General features: G+C 44.3%; 1 protein-coding gene across 1 annotated transcript in view; it reads left to right on the top strand.

The window, feature by feature from the left end:
* RUNX2 (runt-related transcription factor 2) overlaps positions 1-19,535 on the top strand; it is an 83,863-nt gene extending 64,328 nt beyond the window's left edge. The window contains exon 6 of the mRNA XM_009885545.1: positions 19,057-19,535. Coding sequence (XP_009883847.1) covers positions 19,057-19,535 — 479 coding nt within the window. The remainder of the gene's footprint in view (positions 1-19,056) is intronic.
* The last annotated feature ends 435 nt before the right edge of the window (positions 19,536-19,970 follow it).

Raw genomic sequence — 19,970 nt, 5'->3', positions numbered from 1 at the left:
CTTCAGAAACAACCCGCTCATTTTGCTACCCTCTCTAAACTTGTAACTTGTCTTTTTTTTTTTTTTTTTCTCTTCTTCATTATTTTTCAGTGGTTCTATTTATTTTGTTTACCACAGGTTTTCCATTTTTAGTCTCCTGCCCACTTGGTGCCACCTGGGAATCTCAGCACCTTGGCACTCATCTGTGGGGTTTCAGTAGCAGCCTCTCTGCTGGGCAGAATCTCTCATTGGGGTAATTGTCCAGAAGATACGTTGTATGATCCCTACCTCAAGGACGAAGGCCAAATTTTTCAAGCATGGGTGGCCTCAAATTAGGCACCTATACCCATATTTAGGTGGTCAAACAAGCGGGCTGATTTTCAGAGGTTTGAATATTATAATGCGTGTCTTTAATCCCTTTTCATTTACTTAAAACGGCTGTCGGGAGAGGAAATAAACAGGAAAAAATGAAGGCAGAGGTTTTTTTTTATTCTTTAAATAAGGGATTTAAAAAATACTGAAAAGAAACAAGTGGAATGTTTTTAAACAGAATAAATTTGTTGCTGATACAGGCAGGAAATAGCACACTCAAATATATGTGGATCTATAGATATATTTTTATCTGAGCTTTTTTTTGCAATGTGTTTTATATTTAGGACACATATCAAGATTTGCATCTGTTTCCAGAACTTGCTGCTAACAGTTAGTAATGATGCCAAAACATACTTTAGTTCCAGCTTGAGACCAAATGATATTCAGGGCTTTTTTTTATTACTAATTTAGGGTCTGATATTAATTAAGGAAATTTTTCCATAAGTGCCAGGCCTTTTCTGAAGAACTCATTAAAATTATATTAACTTAAACCGGAATCACAGTCTGAGCATGTTTTGTAATGATTATTCTTACTGACTCTGCTGGGTTTTGTAAACAGAATGCTAATTGTTAATGGGGCAACCAGGCGCTTGGTTCCAGACTTCCAAAGGGCCAGATCCTGAGCTATTACCTAGATGTGTGCTCCCAATGAAGTCAATAAGCTCCTAACAGGAAAGCTGTGGGACTGAGCTCTTTATTTCATCCTTGTGCAAAGGCGTACGATGATTTCTTCATCCCCTCGGTGGAATTGCCATTGATTTTCTGCCTAGGATGGAGCCCGAGGTGGTGGTTGATGCAGGACCACGATACTGAGAGGGAATCTAACTCCATACATGAAGCTCTCTGGTACATATAGCATGATCAAGATCACTTTTTCTGCCCTTGAATCTCTGTGGCCTCGAGTCTTTGTTGCACTGAATTGTGTTTGATCAATTGCGCAAGGTGAATTTATGAAATGGTTCTGTAAAATGTGGGAGAATTTGGTCCTTCTCAATCTGTGACTGCGTTTGGTACAAGATAGGTAGATAAGTATCTTACGCCCTCCTGGAGCTGTATGGTTTAAAAGGTCCAATTCTGCAAATCTTACGCTAAAAAATACAATTCAAGAGGCAAAACCTGCTGCTGGTAGAAATAGCCAGAGCTGCCTTGACTTTTGGTGAAATTTCCTTGCATTTCTGGCCATGCAGAGTTTGATCATGCTGAATTTGGTCAGGAAGGGAGTGTTAGAGCCCGGCAGAGCTTCGCAACGCCTTTTTGAAGTGGTTTAGTAATGGTTGTTGGCCCCATTTTACGATGTCCAAATCTCCCTCCTTGATGGGTGTTTTAGGAGAAGAGGATCTGGTGTCACGCCAGCTTGGCTGGCAGATTTAAAAGAGCACTGATATTAGTGATACTGGGCTGATACTGGTGACCAAAAGAGAAGGTAAGAGCCATGCAAGCAGTTCAAGCTTTCTGTGGTTGTACAAAAGAAAACAACGTAGGCAGCGAAGGAGAGGAAGATGAATGAGATAAAACGAAGGTGCACACCTTCACGTGGCTCATAAAGGATGTTATTAAGAGACAACGAACTATTTCATATGCATAAAGAGAGGGTATTTGGGGACACTAATCTGGAAATCTCGTAATATTTGCTTTCAGACTGACTCAAAAAAGAGTGAGGGAATGGATCAAAGCAGGGGATGCCTTCCTGAGCTTGGGACACGTTCCCCATGTCCGCGGGAGTGATGTGCGGGTGGTGCAGGGTCCCCTCGGGGGGAACCCAACCCTGCACCCACGCGGTGCTCGATGGTGCTTGTGTGTCCAAGGAGGTTTTGTGGAGGGCATGAATTTTTAGCAATGGTGGAACTTCATATATAAAGCTCAGGGAAGAATCATTTGATAGAAGGAACTTTCCACAGATACATAAGTTCATAGGTTATTAGTACAGTGAAGCCCGTGTAATCATCTGCTTTGAATCCAGCTGTAAGATTTCCCCAAATTTGCTCTCATTTGAACTTGAGGATAACCTTTGAGAAAGAAAAAAAAAAAACAAAAAAACCAAAACCCAAAATGAAAATTCAGTTGATCTTCATTTAAAAATTTCCAGGGAAGCAAAATCCACCACAACCTTTGGTTACAAACGCTAATTAAGCTCGCTTTGGAAATGTGGGTCTTATTACTAGTCTGAATTTGTCTAACTTTAGTTTCCACTCATTTGAACTTGCTGTAACTTTGTCTGCCAGATTGCAGCACCGAGTTTTATTTCTGAGGTTCGAGTGGGTTCCTGTGGCGGTGACAGATACAACAAGGAGGTGGGTAAGAAAGGAGATTGCTGTGGTGGGTCTCAGGGAGGTGGCAGAAGCCACAGGGAACTGGATGTTGTGGGACACAGAACTGGTTTGACTTGCAAGGAGGCTGGAGGGGCACTGTGCAAAAATATTTTGGTCATTTAAGTTTGCTGTGGGTTCACTATGATCTATCAAACAGTGGAACTTCCCTTCCCTAATCGGCCACAATCCTATGGTATCCGCTGAAAAGGAGTTATTTTTGGTTGAGTTACTAGTGGGACTCGACTTTTCCAACCCACCTGAAAAAACGCACCGAGAAAGCATTTTTCGCTGACTTTGTGGGCTTCTGCAATTCCTTTAGGAATTTTTCTGCTTTTATATTTACCCAATTATAAAGTCCCTCCCATTTTTTTCTAACAGAATGAATTTAATTCCTCACACCCTACCCAAGATGGAGATACAGTAATAGGACAACAGGATACGCATTCTCCCCTGGTTTTCATACGCTGTTTGACCTTTAAGGTTAAGAAACACAGCTATAGTCACAGGGACTTTTTCCTCCAGGTTTACCTAGCGCTTGCCCTGCCAAAAGCAAAGAGAAGCTCAGGGCTTGGGCTGTGGCCCCGCTGGGTAGCAGACGCCCACCCGGAGCAGCCTCTTTGCTCTCCACGTTCATAATTATTTGTAAATGGAGAGTAGAAACTGCGTTAAACTCTTGGAATTGCTTGCACCAGGCAATGCTCTCATTACAAGAAGTTTAGTTCTGGCGAAGCAGGTATCATACACTCAACACAGGGGGTTTTGTGGTGTTTTAAAGGTGCTTGTGGAGGAGGAGAGGAGTCAATGTGCTGTGTCTTCAGCCCTGTCTGGGCCGTGTCACCTCCAAGCTTCCTGGTTGCTCTTCCCAAAGGTCTCTCTAACCACCCACTTGACCTTTTATCCTGCGGTAGCCATGAATGTTTGCTGTAATATGTTATTTTTATAATATAGAAGTGCTGAGTGTAGGCAGCTGGAGAGAGCCTCCTTGGGCTCTGGTGAGGAAGAGAAGCATCTGTGCTGAGAAGGGGAGCAGCAGCAGAGAAAACAGCCCTAGGGGATTTTAAACTAGGATCCATCCTAAAAGCAAAATGGAGGGGTAGAGCATCTCACATCCATCTTTCTTCCTCTTAACATCACGTTTCTCTGGCGGTGAGAAGTGGAAGGTGGTATGCTTGGATTAGGAGCGGTACCCACAAAGCCTCTTGCATTTGGCTGAGATGAAAAGTCCCTACACAAGCTCCAGGGATGCCACATACGTGGTTTCAACTCGTTATTTTTAATGGTTAACTGGGCTATTGCTGTCTCATCCATAGGCATCAGTGCTTTTTTATGCCCTTTTCTATTAAACAGGCACTCTCTAGAATTAGCAGAATATTATGAAGCCAGCAGCTAAAGGTATGTCCACCTTGGTTTAGTTTATATAATTAGGCAGTGCAATGGGCTTGCTTGCAAAACAGGATTGCAGCACAGGTACGGGACCAAATGTATAAGGCACATCATTTTTAGGTGATAGATGACTGTAAAAACACAGCTTGCCATATTTAATTATGTGCTGAAAATATGTTCCGTGTTGTGTTGAAAGCTGAACATGGGATTGAAAGGAGAACTGGAGATCGGTCGCCTTGACAGGGCTTCTCCTGAGGTTTGGACTTTAGCTGGAGCACCCAAGTTTGGCTGCTGCAGGTGATGTGGTTCAGTGATCAAAGTAATGGTTGTATTTGTGAGCAGCTAATGGGTCTTTGCTGGAATGACTGCTGACCATGCCATAGGCGGTGGCTGCCAATATTGTTTGTATTGAGGTAGCATCTGGAAGTCCGATCCCATTGTGCTAACGAATATACAATTACAGAAGAGGAAGGACAAAAAAGAGAGGTCATCTCCATCCTCTATGAATTTGCACTCTTAAATACAGTACAACTGGTTACAAGACACACAACAAAATGCAAGAGGGAATTGAGGAAAGGCGAAGAGAGCCGGTGAGGTGATGGCGTTGGCTGCAGACTTGCGAGAGCTGGGTGGTAGTGAGCATGGGTCAGAAGGGAGTGCAAGGATGATGTTTGAAGGAGGGTAGCAAGATAGCTCTGTGATGCTTCACCTCCTCCCAGGCTTCAGGGGCAGCAGGAAAGCAAGCACAGGGCTGCACGTTGCAGCTTGTAATAAAAGGCGAGCAGTGTTGGTCAGTGTTGGTTTTTCATACTGAAAAAGCGAAGAGTGGGGCAGAAGATCAGCTCTACTGCATTAGACCAAGGGTCCATCCGGAACCCATCGCCTTCTCAGCAGGGCCAAAAGTGGTCACTCAGTTCCCCTGGAGTGCAAAACCAGAATATATGTATTCCCAACCTGTCGGGGTTTCCAAAGCTGGAGGTTTATATCTGGATCACTGTAATTAATAGCAGTTGATAGACCTCTGTGAATCTACTTACCCTTAGGTAAGTGGGAATAACCCCAGAGGCTACATCAATTCTTCTGTTTCCTATAGGTCTGTAGTGTCATAGTCATATAGGACTGACAGGGACCTCATGAGATCATATGATTTGTTTCCCTCTGCGCAGAAATAGGATTGAACATCTGCGGGTCATTCCTGTTAAGCGTAGCCAACTAGTTATGTGTATTGCAGCCACTGAAAACAAAAATAAAACCATGTCCCAATGAAGGAAAAATCCCAGCCAAAACCTTCTTTAAGGTTGAAATACATCACTTCGGTCCAGTTAAAAGATCTTTGGAAAATAAACTTAAAAACAAAGGAAGTCAAAGCTAACATTATAAAAGAATATATGAATAAATGCTTGAGAAGTGATAGGGGCTTTCTGAATGCATTCGGAATGTCCCCGGGCTTCTGAATGAGACTGCTGGCCATAAAGTGGGGGTTGTCACTGCAGCACAGTGAAGAGATCTAGAGCTGCGCAGCGTTTGTCAGCATCGACAGAGGGAAGGTATAGAGTAGAAACCTCTGTGAGAAAGAGCATAAACATTTAGATGGCCTCTGGGGCGCAGATGGCAAGGGCTGGGGTCTGGACTGGGGTCAGAGGACTGAAAATTAGACCTTCTGCGAAGGTGACTGGTTTACCAAATAGGAAAGAAAGCAAGTGCCTCAAAAACACCAGGAGGGCTGCTGACCCAAAAGCTCTGCAACATAAGCCCGAGATGAAATGGCTCATTGGAAGAGGCGTCTCGCTGAAGGTCCTCAGAGGAAGTCCCCGGGAACTGGGATGTGGATGCTGGCATGGCCGGAGGAGCCACAGAGCAATCCTGGCAATGGGAAAAAGGCACCTCTCTTCCCCCTTTCTTCCCTCTTCCTCTCTCAAATATCTCTCACTAAAGGGATTTTTTTGTTTGTTTTTGTTTCCATTTTGATTCCTGCTAAAAGCCAACCCATGTTGGGTTGGTTTTTTTTTTATTTTGTTGGGTTTTTTTTATGGGTGAAAAGGAGCACAAGGGAGGATCTAAGTACCACCGGAGCCTAATTAGGAGCCATCGTATTAGATTCCAAAATTAGATAGGACGCTGGGTTTAAGGATAGTCCAAACCCAACCAGTTCCTAGTTTGGCCTGGCCCACGTAGGTGGGACAGACTGGTTTGGAGCTGTTTTGAGGACAGGCTGCTTGCCCGTGAAGGAAACCATTCCAGCCGCAGTGGGGCTGGAGCACGGCACCTGGTCCTCAGCCGGGCCAGCTTCTGCTCTCACCGGTCTGCTCTGCAGATGCGCTGGAGGGGTGTTTAGTTTAAAGTAATTCTAGCTGTTGCTTTCTCAAGCAGATGAAGGCAACTGAAGGCGGTAATTCAGGCTGACTTTGTGTGCCTCTTTTTTATTTCAGATATCAGGATTGTGTCTGAAAGCTTATTTTCAGCCAAGTTCTCTTTACTCTGTCTGACTTTGACCTTTTCTGTGCCTTCACCTGTTGAAGAGCTTATAAAAAAAGTCTGATGGGTTTTGCCTTTAATCTTTGTAACTTTACAACATCTTCCAACAAAGGATTTCATAGTATTTTCCAAACTGTGCTACTGACCTTTGTCACTTGGCTAATACAAAGTATTAAAATATCCATCTTATAACAAGCAAAATTTAGCCAGGAAAATCAAATTATATGCCCAAAGTCACAAAACAAATCATTAGCAAGAGCCAGAAAGCAATGCATCACATTCCCCCTTTTAACGGATAAGTGGGTTGTCTAAATGTCTAAATACTGTATGCTTTTTTGCCAATATGAAATTATCCTGTGTAATATCTCCATGATACGTTTATGTTTTTTACCAGCCCAGTTAGAAGTTGTCCAAGCTCTCTTTAGAAATAAAGCAAATGCAGAGATTAGCCAGGTTATCCTGACTTAATTACAGGCTTAGTTAGACTTTGGTAGGAGTGTGCCTTTCTGCAGCCTATGGCAAGCGGAAGGTGGTGCGTCTTAACTTAATCCTCTGTTACAGAATTGTAGTATCTCACACTTTCCTTGAGCTGTGGCCATTCAAGTGACTGTTACTGGGGCTTATCTGGGACGTGGTAACTTGGATTTTAAGCTTAGACCATCAACAGTGATTTGAGCTGCTGGTGGTGTAGCCTACGTTGCCATGCAGCAAACAGCCTAAAGCATGTTTATGGTGCGAGCTATTACAGACCAAAGTCTGTTTCTCTTTCTCATCACCAGTTTCCTGGGAGGATAAAAACCATATTCAGACTTTACACTATAGAGAAGAAGCATTTATTTAGAGGTGTTCAAAGTTGGGTGGTTTAAGCTTCTGCTCAGCTGATGAATGGAGATGCTGTGTGGACGAGCCTACAATGGATAGAAACTTAGCTTACAGTAGTTTGCCTGAACTTAGCAAGAAACTCAGGCTGGGTCTGAAATGAATGAAAAAAACATATATGGAGGGCTTTATACTGCTTTTATTAAATGAGATTGAAAATCATGTATTGTTAGAGTGGCACAATGCTGAATATGAAAGGGGATACATTACCTCTAGCCTTGCTGTACAACCATGTTCACAGTCTCTGATGGCAGTTTGGTATCTGATTGGCCATTGAGTGCCTAAATCTATGGATTGAAACCTCTGTAGGTGTTTGCACTGGTCAGTATTTGTGACTTTTATACCTAAGAGCAGCAGCTCAAGCTCAAACAGCCCAGTGGTTGCGTGCAAAGATTTCTTCCGTCTCCCCGAAGTTCGTGGTGACTTGGGGCATGTCTGCATTGCACGGTGGCGAGTCCTGCTCTGCGGCTTGTTGAGAGCCACAGCCGTGCTCCGGAGATGCTGAGGGTCCTGATGTCCCCGAACTGCTCTGGCTCTGCCCCATGAGACAGGCGCAGCAGTTGGGCTCGGTGTTCACCCACACATCTCCCCGAAGGGCTCCCTCGCAGCCTGAGTCTCCCGAAATTCCTTTGACTGGTGGGTCTTGAGTCACACTGACGTGTTTGACAATTTTATCACGGCCTGACGTTACCGCTGCTCGTGTTAGTTGGGGGAAATGTGTTCTCACTGTAAGGGAAAAAAAAACCTCTGGCCGTCACTGGGTGAGTTATTTTCCACTGTTTTCACTCCAACAGCGTTATTTCGCCTGCTGCTAAAATCCTTAACCTAAGATGGAAATGCCTCCCCGGTATCTCCCCTCTCGTTTCTCCGGTAGCCAGAAGCTGTCCCTGGGCTAAATGCCCTCGTCCCCTTCGGAGCGGTGGCTCTCGCAGGCTCTCGCGCAGCTCCCGCTCCGCACACAAGCAGCGAGGTGTGTCTGTCTGTCTGTCTGTTTCCCCTCCGGGGACACGGGACTTCATGCCAGGGAGGAGGGAAAAAACCCAACATCGTGGCCCTGGATGTGGACAGGGGGCGAGGCTGAAAACGTCCATTGAAGGCAGAAGTTATTTCGGAGGGGGAAAGTGTGTTTTTAATTGTTTAGATGAGGGGAGTTTGTGTTTTATGGATGTCTGGGGGCTGGGGAGGTGCCTTTTCTTCTTCCGTGTACGATATTGTTCAGGAAAAAAAAAAAAAAAGGACTATCTACATTTGTGAATTTAAGTTTTTTTGGCCAGAAGCGCAACAATTTGTAGGGTTTGATTTTTTCTGTGGAAAATAATAAAAAAAAAAACAAGCGTCTTGAGAACAAGGCCCGGGTAACCAAAATATGTTTGTTTTTGTTTAAATCGCTCAGTAGAGAAATCGTCTCTTGTCTATTGTTAAGAGAGAGGTTTAAATCAAAGGCAAATTCTACATATTCTAAAATATACAGACAACTCTTTGAAAGCAAAGCCAAGCAAAACTTTAAAAGAGACCTTCTCCTTGATGCAGCAGTTTTCAGTTAGTTTACTGTGCTGAGGCTCGAGTGGAAAGAAACAGCCTGAGAAACAAATCGCAAATCCCCATTTCGGAGGCAGAAGTCGGGGAGAGCATCGTATTAATAGCACACGAGACCTTTCCGCAGAGCTGCTCGTCCTGGGCTTTTCCAGAAGCAGCGAGGAAAAGCCTTTGCAGTTCGGGGGGATTTTTGCGTTTGGATTTGGCTGTGGAAGGTTTAAGCGAGCTGCAGAGCAAGGGAGCGGAGGGCCTGATCCTCTCGTGTTGGGTGGTCCCTCCTACCACAAATAACCCTATTGAAAACAGAGGGACTATTTGTGGAGTCATTTGTTTGTCAGGAAAAGTGGGGTTTGTAGGATACGGCCCCAATTAGCAGCCAAATTCCTGGTTATTTTCTCGTGATAAAAACGCGGCTCGCTGTCACAGAGATGCACGTAGCATCTCTTTGGTTCCCGTTTGAACTCCTGCCACTTGCTCCGTGCTTCTTCCCGCTTCCTCGGCCATGCAATAATTGTTCCGGCACCATGCTAGCTCGGATGAGTTGGCTCCTTCCCCCCTGCCCGGGACTGACGTGGCCTCCGGCCCTTTGCTGTGACATTTGGGATCAGCAGGGCTTGGGGTCCTTGGCTCCTGCTCGCTGGTACCCATTGGTGAGGGCACCTCGGGGTTGCCCTTGACCTTTGGCTCCTGGCTGTTGGAGCACATCAGGCAGATGATATCCACCCCCTGCGTGACATCGCTGCCAAACACCCAAGACATCATCCCCACCCATAAATCCGGCTTTTAACATGACCCAGGTACAGCCAACCTCATCCAGAGGATGTCCCTCCTGAATCCAGTCTTTCTCGGGAGATTTACTTAACAAATGGTGTCTCACCGAGCTGCAGTTTTTGGGAACGCTCTTCATCACCCACGCAGGTCCTGGCTCAGTGGGTGCCCTGCCTGACCCACGCGCGCCGGCACAGGCAAGGCGACGGCTCTGCCGGCCCTGCGAGAGCTCATCACGCTGGCGGATGCCAGGAGGGCTTTCTGGGAGCTGCGGGAGCACTGATAGCAGCGCCGTTATTTGGGGGAGGGAGGAGTGCGCTCGTTAGTTCTATTTCTTTGTGGCTCCCTGTTTTGGTAGCCATAAGTCATTAGTGGTTTTTAATTATATTTTTTTCTTCTTTTCCCCCATGAAACTGAAATAAGGGCTGAAAGCGTAGATTTGTCCTCCTTTTTCTTTTACTCTCTTTTTTTTTTCCTCTTTTTTTTTTCTTTTTTCTTTTTTTTTTTTGGCTAATCTGAGGCACGCTGCCACATCTGAAGCCACTTGGCTCATTATGGATTTCATGGAAACTGATTCCCTGAAAGTGTTTCCATATGTGTGTTCCCAATATATCCCATCCTCTTCTAAATGGGAGTACAAACTCGCACACGAGCTGGAAATGGCTTCAGGATGTGACAGAGAAGTCATATGACTGGAGTGGCACTGTGTGTGGCCCTCTCTGAAAGACACGGTGTCCTGTGTGCTGGCTCCCATCCTACAGTAGATCCAGTTTCAAAGAATATCTTCCTTCCCGGCTTCTTAAAAACTCTTAATCAAGAACCAGCAAGGAATCCTCTGTCCTCAGGAGGGACGCGTATTAGTTGAACGGGATTCGAAAGGAAAATGTGGATGGGAAGTTTTTGGGGGGGAAGATGGGTTGAAAGGGTGAAATTACAGAGCAATGCCAAGGGCTTCCCCCCCCCACCTTCCCGCCCCTGCAAAACATAGTTTCTTTGTGTCTGCTTGAGGATCAGATGGTATTTCTGAGTTGCTAGCATGCAGTGGAAAAGTACAATTCATGACAACATTGGAAACAAATATTTATACTGGATAGTTAAGGCACATTTTTCTGCAAAAAAAAAAAAAAGAAGTAATAAAGTAGACTGCTAGTCCCAATGTATATTATCTTCCCATTCACTGGGTTTATACGGGATTCTTGCACTGATGCTCGCCGTCGCTGTGCATGCGTTGCAGCTCTCAGCCCTGCGGTTTCACCCCCTTGCTGTATACGCCGCCACTGAGGTTGCTATCCAAGAAAAGCCTCAAATGTTCCTTCTGATGCGTTTCGTCTGGGGTTTGGCGAAAAACAGCAGCGGCTGAAATTCAGGCAGGAAAAATGGGGGAAAACTGAACCCAGAGCGATATGCGTCTGCGTGCTTGTTTGTGCCATGCAGTATTGCAGAGCTGCTAGAATTATTTCCAGGAAACGTTATTTACCTTTTGCTTCCAACGTAATGCGTAGATGGCCTGAGACTTTAAACATAGAGAGGGCTTTTAATGTACTACCAATTCCTTTCCGCCTCAATCACTTGTGACAGCTCCAGACTGAAGTCACTAAGGTGAGATCGCAAAGATTGAGAAGTTCTGCGGCTCCCCATCACACCAGGTTACAGGCATCCACGCATGGCGGGTCACAACCGCAAGCCAAGGATGTATTTCTGTAATGTGACCATTTGTCCCCCTCCTGTGGTTCTCGTTAGAAAGGTTTATGAGTCCGGTATAAGTGAAGCTTCTCAAGAGGCAATGTTTATAAATGAGACAGTGGTGACTGATGCTTTCCAAGCTCCGTTTCTGCTCTCAACAGCCCATCTAGGAGGGACTTGTTGTTTTTTTCCACACGTAGGAGGAATTTCTACCCATTGATGCTCCGAAGTTTAAGATGAGCTACCTCTTGAGGGACGGCCAGCGGCCACCCGTGTTTAGAGGTGTAGTGTCACCCAACAAGACTTAGGTGCCAAAAGAAAATCACCTTCTTCCAGCGCAGGTCGTCCAGGAGAAATGTCCTATTGAGGGAGCAGGGCAGGTAATGATGGAGCCTGGGCTGGAGAAGTGCAAAGAGACCCCAATTTTGCCATTAAGCAATGTAACAGCTCTGCTTGGGAACCACTCTCCTTTATTTGCAGGAGTGGTGCTTTAATGGTCGCTGCTAATTACGTTATTTATGGGGTGTTTCTCCCAGCAAAGGGCTTAGGTGCTGCACCGTAAATTCAGTGAAAACATCTATCTGCAAATTAATCCGTGGTATTTTAGGTGCCAAAGTCGTGTTACCTAAATACCAGAAGGCACAAGTGTGCAGTTTACCGTGTGAACTGGGGTACCGAGGGGCGGCGAGATGAGATGCACTACAATTAGGTTCTCGCGTGTTGCGCGTGAGGCTCTGAAGGGGTTAAAATGTTCCTTCCTCCCTCTGACTTTTGTGAGACTGCTGTGCTTAATAATGTTGCAGTTTAAATGGTCCCAACTAGGCCTTGAAGTTAACACCTTGTTGAGGTGAAGGAAAGAGGAGGGGGGGGCAGTTCACACCTTTTCTCCTGCTATTGTTTGCCAGGAGACCTGCTTGCTGGTGTGCAAGGGTGACATGGGAAAAAAATACAAAAAAGGATGTAAAAGGCTTTTTGCCTTCCCCTCCTCCCCCCCACCACCGAAGTTTTTTTTTCTAAATTAAACGGAGGGAAAGGGCATTTGAAAACATAGCATTGCCTATGATAAATGGTTGCAAGTATCCAGGTGATGGGCGTTCATCCCAAAAGCGAAGTGGGGAGGGAGAAGAGCTGTGCATTATTTCTGCGGTGCTGCAGGACCCTCGCCCTTGATGCACGTAGAGACACGCTCGGTGGTAGGTGCGTGGGAAGAGTGACCCTGAGCTCCAGCATGAAGCTGAGCACCAGCAGAGGTTTGAGGGATCAGGACCTAACGGCTGCAGCAAGGAACAGATACACGAGGAGGTGATTTGGGATCCCTGGGAATTGCAGTCCCAGGCTCCATCCCGCAGCATCATCTGGAGGGAAGCTGGTACAGCACCTTGGGAGAACCAAAGTCTTGCCTGGAAGGAGGCAGGAGAAGGATCGTGCTGTGTGTGATTCACTAAACACTTACTAGCAGAGGCAGGTGACAAGAGTTTACCAAAATAAAGAGCAAAATAACACTCTCCCCCGATAAAGAAAGATGCTTGGGGGAAACAGAGCTAGCAAATAATCACTCCCCCCCATCCAAACATGTTACAAAGAATCCTTAAGATTGCAAAACTAAGTGCTCAGAAATTGGGAAATCTCAGTACTTATGTTGCCTGTGCAACTTTAAATCAGCCTCATTCTGCTTATGCATTATATTAAGAGATTTTAATTACAGGATCACATGATACTTTTCCCACGGGATTCTTGTCTCATTCAGCACACAGGATGGACAGTGCTAACTTAATGAGCAGCTCTTCAATATTTTGTTTTCTTCTTGTTCTTTGCATTTCCCCAGGCCTTGCTTATTGCAGAGCATTAAATTCTGCTCTGAAGAAGGAATTCTTAATTTCTTGATGGGCTTTGCTCTAATATTTCTGCCATAGCATTTGTATGCAACTCGTCGCAGTGCAATGTTCCCAAGAAAGAACACGCTTTAAAAAGGGTACTGAGACTGACTCTAAGGTCTCCTGTAATTCAGTGCACCTTTTGTGTGTCACCAACAACAGGAATTTAGCCGTATGTTCAGACCTGAGCTCCTGTTGCAGCTGCAGCTGTGATTATTTAGTGCACGTGCAAATCGGAAGCCAATGTCTTTGCTGGGCACAGAAAATGAATGTGATTTGGAGAGATTTCAACTGAGACACGCAGGAGCCATGTGGCAGAAATGTATAAAATCCAGTTTGCTCAGGGAAAATCATCGGGTCTCCCTGGTCTCGTTCACATCACCCCCTTCTGATTCCTTCCAACAGTGGATTTGGGGGATGTATAGACAACGGTCTTCTCTGTTCCTCAGCTCTGATACATCTCCAGAGGAGGTCAGCTTTTGTGCTGCCTGCAGGAGGGTTCTTATAAAAGGAATGGCATCTTCTCCTGCAATAGAATGCTCTATCGTAGTGCATATGGAGCAGTAACCTGAATGCTGGTACTTCCTAACTTTCTCACTCTTAACATGGCCGCTTTAATGATGTCCTTTTGTTTGTCTCTGGTTGTTTTTATCATTTCTCAGATTTCTCAAAAAAGCAAACCCCAAGTAACCCCGCCTTCCCAAATTTTTTCTTCGCAATATCACACAAACATCCACGTGGGCTCCTTTTAGTCAGGCTTCCGCCGTTCCCGTGAATGGATCTAACGATGGACCGATCCTTGATCGGGACTGGCACGGGGATGGGTGGGGATGTCCGCGTTGTTCCGCAGTGTTTGCAGAAAAAATGCTGGGACCTGGGACTCCTGGATTTCATTCCAGTCTCTGGACAAGTGTCTTTGTAGGGGCACAGACTCTTCTGCCCATTTTTAGTCAGAATGCTTATGGTTTGTTCTTATTTGGCTGGATTTTCATGGCAACATCTCTCACACAAAAGCCACTCCTATTCCAAAGTTCAAGTCCTTACTTCAAAGCGTGGAACTGGTACAGCTTTTCAAAGGAAGGCTTCTCAGAGTTTAAGATTAGTAAAACAATATATTTTTCCCAGCAGAAGAGTTTCAGCTGAAATTTTAAAAACAAATAAATGCATAAATCACAATTTAGCCTGAGACAGACGCCCAGCATGGACAATTTCAGCCAGAACGTTTAAAGTTTGGCAAAGCTGTAAGAGACTGAAAAGCGTCTCATCATGTGAAGTGTGTGGCATACTTCATACGAGGCGATACTATCAGCTGTAAGTAATCCAAGCTGCACATATAATTCATAGACGTAGATGTTAGGGAAGGAAAAAAACAATTTTAATAGATCAATTAGGGCTATGTCCCAGCCTAAATCCAACTAATGAACAAAGAACCCACAAAATCTAGTATGTACTTCAGCGAATGTCTTAACACTGAAGCTCCCCAAAACACAAGTGAATCATTTAGCTACTGGTAAATATATTTAACTCTGTGTAGCTGAATTTCCTTGAGACAGACTGTTCAGTGGCTCTCGAATACAGCAACAATCTGTTTTCTTGCATCCAATCACTATGCATTGAGTGGATGTGCTAGAAATTTCCTTATCAGACACATGCGAGAAGCCCAGGGGATTGTTTTTTTGGTAGTGACCTTATAGCATAAAATGACAAAGCAAATTGCAGTATTTGTAAGTTATAAAATTATCCTATCACCCTTTAAAGTACATGTCAGCTTGCTCTACCCACAAGGAGTTAATCTATCCACGGTACATTATGATCTTTAATAATTGGAAGCGATTGGCCAAAGTGCTGTAAACCTGGCAGAAATTTGTTGCCTTATTTTCTGCAAACCACAGGCACAGCTTATTAATTGAGAAATGAACATTAACTGGCATTAGCTAGCGTGTGTAAACTGAAAAAGAGAAATGGCCACGGTATGCGTTCAGCTGGAAACGGTAGAGCTGCAAAGCTGCAACAGGTAAAATTGGTTTTTAAGCACGAATGCAAAACCATTTTAGTCGGCTGCTGGCAAATGCCCAAGTCTAGGGTTTTTAATGAGGCTTCTGCATCAAAATAAGTGAAACCACATGGAATTTTAATTGTTCTTATTCTAAATATGAAACACACTGGAGCAGTATTCTTGAATCTAGGATGTTAGCATATATATTGGCAGATTAACATGACCGCTTTTCTGTTCTAAACATATAGCTCTCAGAAAACTTGAGTGCCAGGTTACGTTAGGGAGTAATCAGCTTGGAAGATTTAAAAACAATTTAACCTGGACCTTTTCAGATGTAAGGTTTGGACTTTTTTAAAAATATATATTTTTTTGGTGTATTGTCAAGCATGGTGAGCTGATCAGACTATGTAGGAAAAGAGGATCACTTGCTGTGCTTGTTGCCTTGTTTGTCTTTCTGACGGCACAAAATAAAGTCTCTTCTCGTTACAGAAGGGTGGTTTCGCAATCTTGCGGCCACGATGTAGGGCGGAGGATCTGTGCTTCACCCATTTAATACAAGCTATCACGAGAGTGGGAATTCACAGATGCAAATTGTTTTCTTGCTCTGACAGAGGAAAAATTAACATAAATCTTTAATCCTGCTGGAGAGAAGAATAAATAAATTATTTACTTGCACTGTCATGTTTATATATTGCTGATCGACATCGCTATTTGTGCACAACTAGATATACAAAGATGGGTGCCATACCCTAAAGAGCTATTTATCTTCCCAGTCCAGCAAAGAGCTAAACATATAGAAATGAATATGCACCTTGTGTTTCCAAGTTAGAACCAAAATCAAACCTTAACACGAGGAGATAGCACAGAGAGAGGAGGAAAGTGAAAATGCATCTGTGAGATCACATAGCGGTGAAGACGGCAAGAAGCTGAGCGTTAGAGGTGACTTTTTAAAAAGTTTCTAAACTCATTTCAAAAAGAGACTTTAGGACAGGCATCACAGAAAACTTTTTCAGATCTCCAAAAGTGTCTTTACACAATGGAGATGCAGAAGGCTGGGAGCAAATCGCAGCCTAGTGCTGGGAGTTACGGAGACAGAAAAGGCATCTGGAGGGTTGGAGGAGTGAGTGTACAGGAGCCGCACGGACACAGCCATGAGTGAGATAAGAAAGGGTTATGACTATTTGGCCTTTCAGTAAATAGGATTGTGCTTTACAAGCAATAGTAAAAACAAACAAGTTTGGATTTACTAGGGTACGTGAGGAGGTCTGTAGCCCCACATAAGAAATGCCGACGTGCGGAGTGCACATTCCCTGTCATTCGACACATACATGATCTCTTGGCAGCACCCATTTAGATAATATTTGAATTTAGCCCTGAAAGGAAGATTGCCTTTTAATGTGTAAAACTCTGTGGATAGTTTGTTATTAAAAAAAAAAAAAAAAAACAACAAAAAAACCTATTGGCTGCAAAGAAACCAAAAATGCCGATGATGTTCTACAGCCTTACACTCATATCAATTCTACCTTTGATTATAAAAGTCTTGTTTAGCTTCTATCAGGGTAAACTAAGAGCAACTCTGTTCATGTTGGGAGAGTTGAAATAACAATAAAAAAAAAAAAAGTATAAGCGGTAGCAGATTGAAACTCAGTATTTTGAGCAGCTGGGGAAATTATGTTCTAACCTTATATTTCCAGATACGTATCAGACCTGTTCACAATATAAAGGATAGTGTTCCAAAATTACAGCTTTGAATCTGGGTGGTATCGCCTCTGGCTATTGTTTGCAGTTGGGAACGAAAGAAGTTGCATCAAGTAGTAGAGTGTTTGCTGTAAAGGTACAAGTTATATTACATTCCACAGGGCTGTGGTTGGAGGGGTTGATGATGGAGACAGACCCATTCACCCGTAGGTCACTGATTCAGTTCCAGATAAAGATAATAGTAATCACATTGTCATCAGAGTTAAAAATGGGCTTTAACTGCCCGTTTAAAGCTCTGTAGTAATGTCTTTTGAGACGGCAGATTATAATCCCCAGGTTTCAGGCTGCGTGATTTGGACGCTTGGCTGGCTGTGGACCAGGTCCTCCAGCCTGAACCCACGCTGTACCTGAGCTCTGTCCCCCTGCTGCTTTGAGATATCGTTGAAGGCGTGGGTTAAACGACCTGGTAGAACAGGAAAGAATAGTGACCTAAATAAAAAAAATATGCCACACAAGGTGACAGGGTCTGTTGAGTCTGTGGCTTATGGTAGCAACCACCGTTGGGGGTGCTATAGGGGGCCAGGAGCAGAAGGGCTGGAGAGACCTTACTTCTACACAGCAGTGTCGGCAGGTCAAATCCAAAGCCTACCTACAAAGAAAAGCACTGCTGCATCTTGCATTGAGGATACACAGGGTGTTTCAGTGTTTAGCATGCCAGTTTGGCATCTAGAAGATGCCGTATTTTCTTTTTCAGTAAAGCAGATTCAGTGGATTGGCAGAGAAGGGTGAACCCTTGGATCTAGAGGACTGTAAAGCTGTAGAAGTGTCGGCTGGGGAGCGCAGGGAGACCCCATTTGATTTCATGATTTTTCCCTTTTATTTATGCCCCTCTTTTTCCAGCTCTCTCTCTATAAAAATGCATATGTGTATCTACAACATACTGGCCTCTTGCATTGTATTTCTGGGTTAGACTTTTTCTCTTTCCTCCTGTCCCTCTTCCCACACCCTTTTCATTTTCCCCTTTTCTGGCTCTCAACGTGAGCTTTCACCATCTTTTCCTTCTGCTCCTGTCCGTCCCCACAGTCTCCTGAGCAGATCACCAAGCTACTAAGGTTTGCTTTCCACTTCTCCGAAACTTTGGGTGTTTGATGTGGGATTAGAAATTAGGCAAAATGAGTATACCCATCCCTGTTTTGCGTTAGACTCCAATTCACAGTGTTACCATCCAGACGTTCACAGTAGCCATAAACTGTGTGGTCTTTTTCTCTACCAGATGGCACAGACTACATAGGAAATCAACTTTTTTTTTTTTTTTTTTTTTTCCAATGGCAAAAGGAGTGTTGGGCTTGTAATTTTCCATCAACTGCACTGAAAAATAAAATTTGCATCTTTGCTATCGGCTCAGTGGCCTTGCCCATCCTTTGGATCCAGCGAATATTTTTCAGCCGTAGGAAGTAGCTGAGCAGATTCACGCCTAAATAAATTGATTTAAGGCAAGAAGTGGGGCTTAGTCACCCCCGGTGCAACTCCCCTGGTGTCAGTGGTGCAACTAACTTGGTGTTGCCAACTCTTGTAGTTTTATTACAAGTTGCACAGTAATTTCTGCTTTTCGTGAAACCCCAGCTCCCGACGGCCTGCGCTGAGGTGGGAATCTCAGCTTTCGTGTGCAACCCGACCTGAGTTTCTCAAGAGGCTATAGCAAAAACCCAGAGACACGCAACCTTCAAAGCTCAGAACCCAGAAGGCAAATCAACTCCAAATCCACTTTTCTCTTTTTGGCTCGTTTTTAATCTCTTGATTTTTGAGGTGTTTACTTTTATTTTTTTTTCCGGCCTGACTCATGACCTTTCAATGCTTTGGGTTGGCAATGCTGCTCCCTCCATTGGCATCAGTGGAGTTGGACCAGGGATGAGTTTGGCCCAGCGCTTTTAGAAGACAGGTGTATGACTCTGTTCCTTGCAATGTATTATTTGATATGATCTGCTGTTCTCTTGGGGGCCAAAAGAAGTGGGTTTTCTTAGAAAAATAAAATTCTATCATCACGTGATACAAAAAATGGTATTTACAGAATTGTTTTCCCCCATCTTTTGTTATAATTTTTTAGGTGCTTCAGAGCTGGGCCCATTTTCAGATCCCAGGCAGTTCACAAGCATTTCATCCCTCACTGAGAGCCGCTTCTCCAACCCACGAATGCACTATCCAGCCACCTTTACCTATACACCGCCAGTCACCTCAGGCATGTCACTGGGTATGTCCGCAACCACTCACTACCACACCTACCTACCACCACCCTACCCCGGCTCTTCCCAAAACCAAAGTGGACCTTTCCAGACCAGCAGCACTCCATATCTCTACTATGGCACTTCGTCAGGATCATACCAGTTCCCCATGGTGCCGGGAGGGGACCGCTCCCCCTCCAGGATGCTTCCTCCGTGCACCACCACGTCCAACGGCAGCACGCTGTTAAACCCTAACTTGCCCAACCAGAGTGACGGGGTGGAGGCGGATGGCAGCCACAGCAGCTCCCCAACCGTCTTGAATTCTAGTGGCAGAATGGATGAGTCCGTTTGGAGGCCGTACTGAGATTTCTTCCGTAGCCGGCCTGACCTCCGCGAGAAAAAAAAAAAAAAAACCAAACCAAACAAATGGTCGACTAACTACGAAGTGCCTGGTTTTTGTGTTGTTTTTTTTTTTTTTTTAAAAAAAAGAAAAAAAAAAGATTTTACCAATATGTGCAACTGTGTAGATGGGATGATAATGGCCATAAATAACACAAGTTACCAACACACCACAGCCCATGTTTCAGATTATGTGGATCAAAGCACATATTTTTATTTTTTGTTTTCTTGGAACCATTTTACCTTGGTTTATATTTAAAATGTACTTTTTACACACACACACACACAAAAAATCACCCCCTCCTCTTTTTTTTTTTTTTTCTGGTCTAGAGTGTTATAATAACTAGCAAGTACTTTTGCCAATAAGGAGAGAACGGACTCCCCGGCTATCAGGAGAAAC

This window comes from Charadrius vociferus, unplaced genomic scaffold, assembly GCF_000708025.1.
Source record: "Charadrius vociferus isolate BGI_N301 unplaced genomic scaffold, ASM70802v2 scaffold800, whole genome shotgun sequence".
Lineage (NCBI taxonomy): Eukaryota > Metazoa > Chordata > Aves > Charadriiformes > Charadriidae > Charadrius > Charadrius vociferus.
Note: the sequence above shows the minus strand (reverse complement) of the source record. Positions and strands in the feature narration are given on the sequence as shown.